At 53.9% G+C, this 2283-nt stretch overlaps 1 protein-coding gene across 1 annotated transcript; it reads right to left on the bottom strand.

Moving 5' to 3' along the window:
• Nucleotides 1-1136: 1136 nt before the first annotated feature.
• On the bottom strand, nucleotides 1137-2120 carry DICSQDRAFT_164229 (uncharacterized protein; the record flags this gene model as incomplete). Its single annotated transcript, XM_007371888.1, has 3 exons — nucleotides 1929-2120; nucleotides 1574-1871; nucleotides 1137-1508 (listed from the first exon to the last, which is right to left on the bottom strand). The coding sequence occupies exons 1-3, from the start codon at nucleotides 2009-2011 to the stop codon at nucleotides 1137-1139; spliced, it is 753 nt and encodes a 250-aa protein (XP_007371950.1). The 5' UTR covers nucleotides 2012-2120.
• Between the last annotated feature and the right edge of the window lie 163 nt (nucleotides 2121-2283).

Genomic DNA, 2283 nt, shown 5'->3' with positions numbered 1-2283 from the left:
GAGCAACTTCAGTAGTTTGGATGCATCCGTCACCGGTGCTCTACCACCCGAAGGATGCATCCATAAGTTTCAGATGCATCCAACGTTGACGCGCGCATGAACGGTCAGCACACACGGATGCATCCGAAGGAGATGTCAGATGCACCCGAAGTTCCGGTAAATGCCGTACATGATACGATTTCAGTACGATTTCAGTACGAATACAGACGCAGTATCAATGACGCAGTATCAAAAACGTAAGGAAGGAGATGGAGGGAACAAATGACCGGAATCGCAGGACATATCAGGCAATGCACAAGGGCGTAGCACAGGGCGTAACGACATTGTATCGCATACAAAGAGTAGATCAGAAAGGAAAGATAGCAAAGTCAGCGCTATATCCAAAGATTCGAAGACATAGACCCACGAACCGTTTGCGATGAAGCATTTTACATGCAGTAGATTGGCACCATGCGTATCTATCTCATGTTCCTGTGATCAGCGTGAATGCGAGAACATCAGTCAAGGCGGAAGAGAACAGGATGCGTAAGGATGGACGGATGCATCCGTTGGAGTTTAGACGCATCCTACTCCCCTGGGATGCATCCGAGAGCCGTATGAGATGCATCCGAGTTTGGACGCATCCGAGTTTGAACGCATCCTACTCTCGTGGGATGCATCCGAGAGCCGTGGACGCATCCGGACGGTACCATCCGTCAAGGCGCTTGTCGTAAACTGTCAACAGCGCGGTGTCATCTGACACCCACTTGTTCCCCTGATGAACCCAATGAAACGAAATGGGTCAGTGGCGTCCAGACGACCGTTCGAGGCCAAATTAACACTACGTACATCGGATGAAGTGGTCGCCCTCCAGTGCCGCGTTCTTGCGACGCTAAGGAAGGTTCGCGCGACTCCTCCGTGACGAATATATTGATCCTTCTCTTGGTGCCTCGAACGCGCGCTGAGCAAAGCCTTCATTGACATCTCTACAGCCAGCAGGCGAATAAGACAAATAGTTGGTGGACTTCTAACGAGATACTATTTGGGCCCTGACACGAGGATTCATTCACCGTTCGGCATACACGTTCTACCCATACACAAAACTGCGGGCATGTTCAGCACGAAACCGGCCCAAGTGTATGAGGAAAAGCAAACCTTTATCTGTTGTCGCCGCGGTCTACGCCCTTCCCTTTCTCCTGCCAGGAGAAGCCGCCATCTCGCTGCAACGCATTCGCCATCACGTCCGATCCCGTCTGATCGCATTCCATCCGCTCGAAGAACTTGAGAAATCCTTGGCAGTAACCGACGTCCGGCAGACGGAGGAGCAGAAGTTTGTCGTCCTGTCCGTGTACGTGGATCGGGGTCGTCACCGACTGCTCGACCCAGGTATAGATGTCCGGCTTCCATACCTCGACGCTGGTAACGTCGAAGTGTCGCAAGACCAAGCCAAGATTAGAACGGAGCTCTAAGACGACGTCATCCTCGGTGTAGGGGATAGACAAAAAATGAATCTTCGGCTGGCTAAACGACTGCACGAGTGTCAAATGACACATGAGTTTCTGGTCGCGCGGAATAAGCAGGAAGAAGTACGCACGTCCACCCAAAGCACCGTCTCAAGATACCAAGCAACGCTCAGGTCGGGGTCGAAGCAGAAGATGTCTACGCCCTTCGCGGGTCGTTCCCAAATCATAGCGGCCAGGTACCAGGGCTCGTCATTAGCCTCCGGCGCCGCAACCTCACCATCGTCGTCAGATTCGAGATGGTTAGCTTCCGCATTGGACTCCTCTATGTCGACGTCACCGTCCGAATCTTCCTCGCTCCCGTCGTCCGCTACCTTGGCTTCGTTGCCTGCTCGATTCTCTAAAGCGTTCGAACTACTTGCGCCTGCGTTCCTGCCCAGGTGATGTCAGTGTCGGCACAAACGCCCAGATATTCGAGGAACTGCGTACTTGTTTCGCGTGTTCGTGTCGGAAGGCGACTCTTCATGCTTGTCCTTCCCCGATCCCGACGATGGCGAGGGGAGAAGTGCCATCAAATCGGCCACGGTCCCCGTCTCCTCGTGGAACTTGGTCACAGTCGCAACAACTTTCGCGCGAGCATCGGGAGGAAGCGCGTCAACATGGGCCCTCAGCTGGATGACACTGCGAATAAGAGGGCCGTATATGTCAGAGACAGCGGGTCCGTTCGAGGAAGGCAATGGCGTGTCCGCCGGACGCTCCGGTGTCACCGGCGCATCGGAGTCCTCGTAGTCAGTGTCGTACGGAGCCTTAGTGTCGTCTGTACATTCGAGGGGTGGCTTCCAAG

Source organism: Dichomitus squalens (genome assembly GCF_000275845.1).
Source record: "Dichomitus squalens LYAD-421 SS1 unplaced genomic scaffold DICSQscaffold_426, whole genome shotgun sequence".
NCBI classification, from domain to species: Eukaryota; Fungi; Basidiomycota; class Agaricomycetes; order Polyporales; family Polyporaceae; genus Dichomitus; species Dichomitus squalens.
This window is presented reverse-complemented; position numbering and strand designations above follow the sequence as displayed.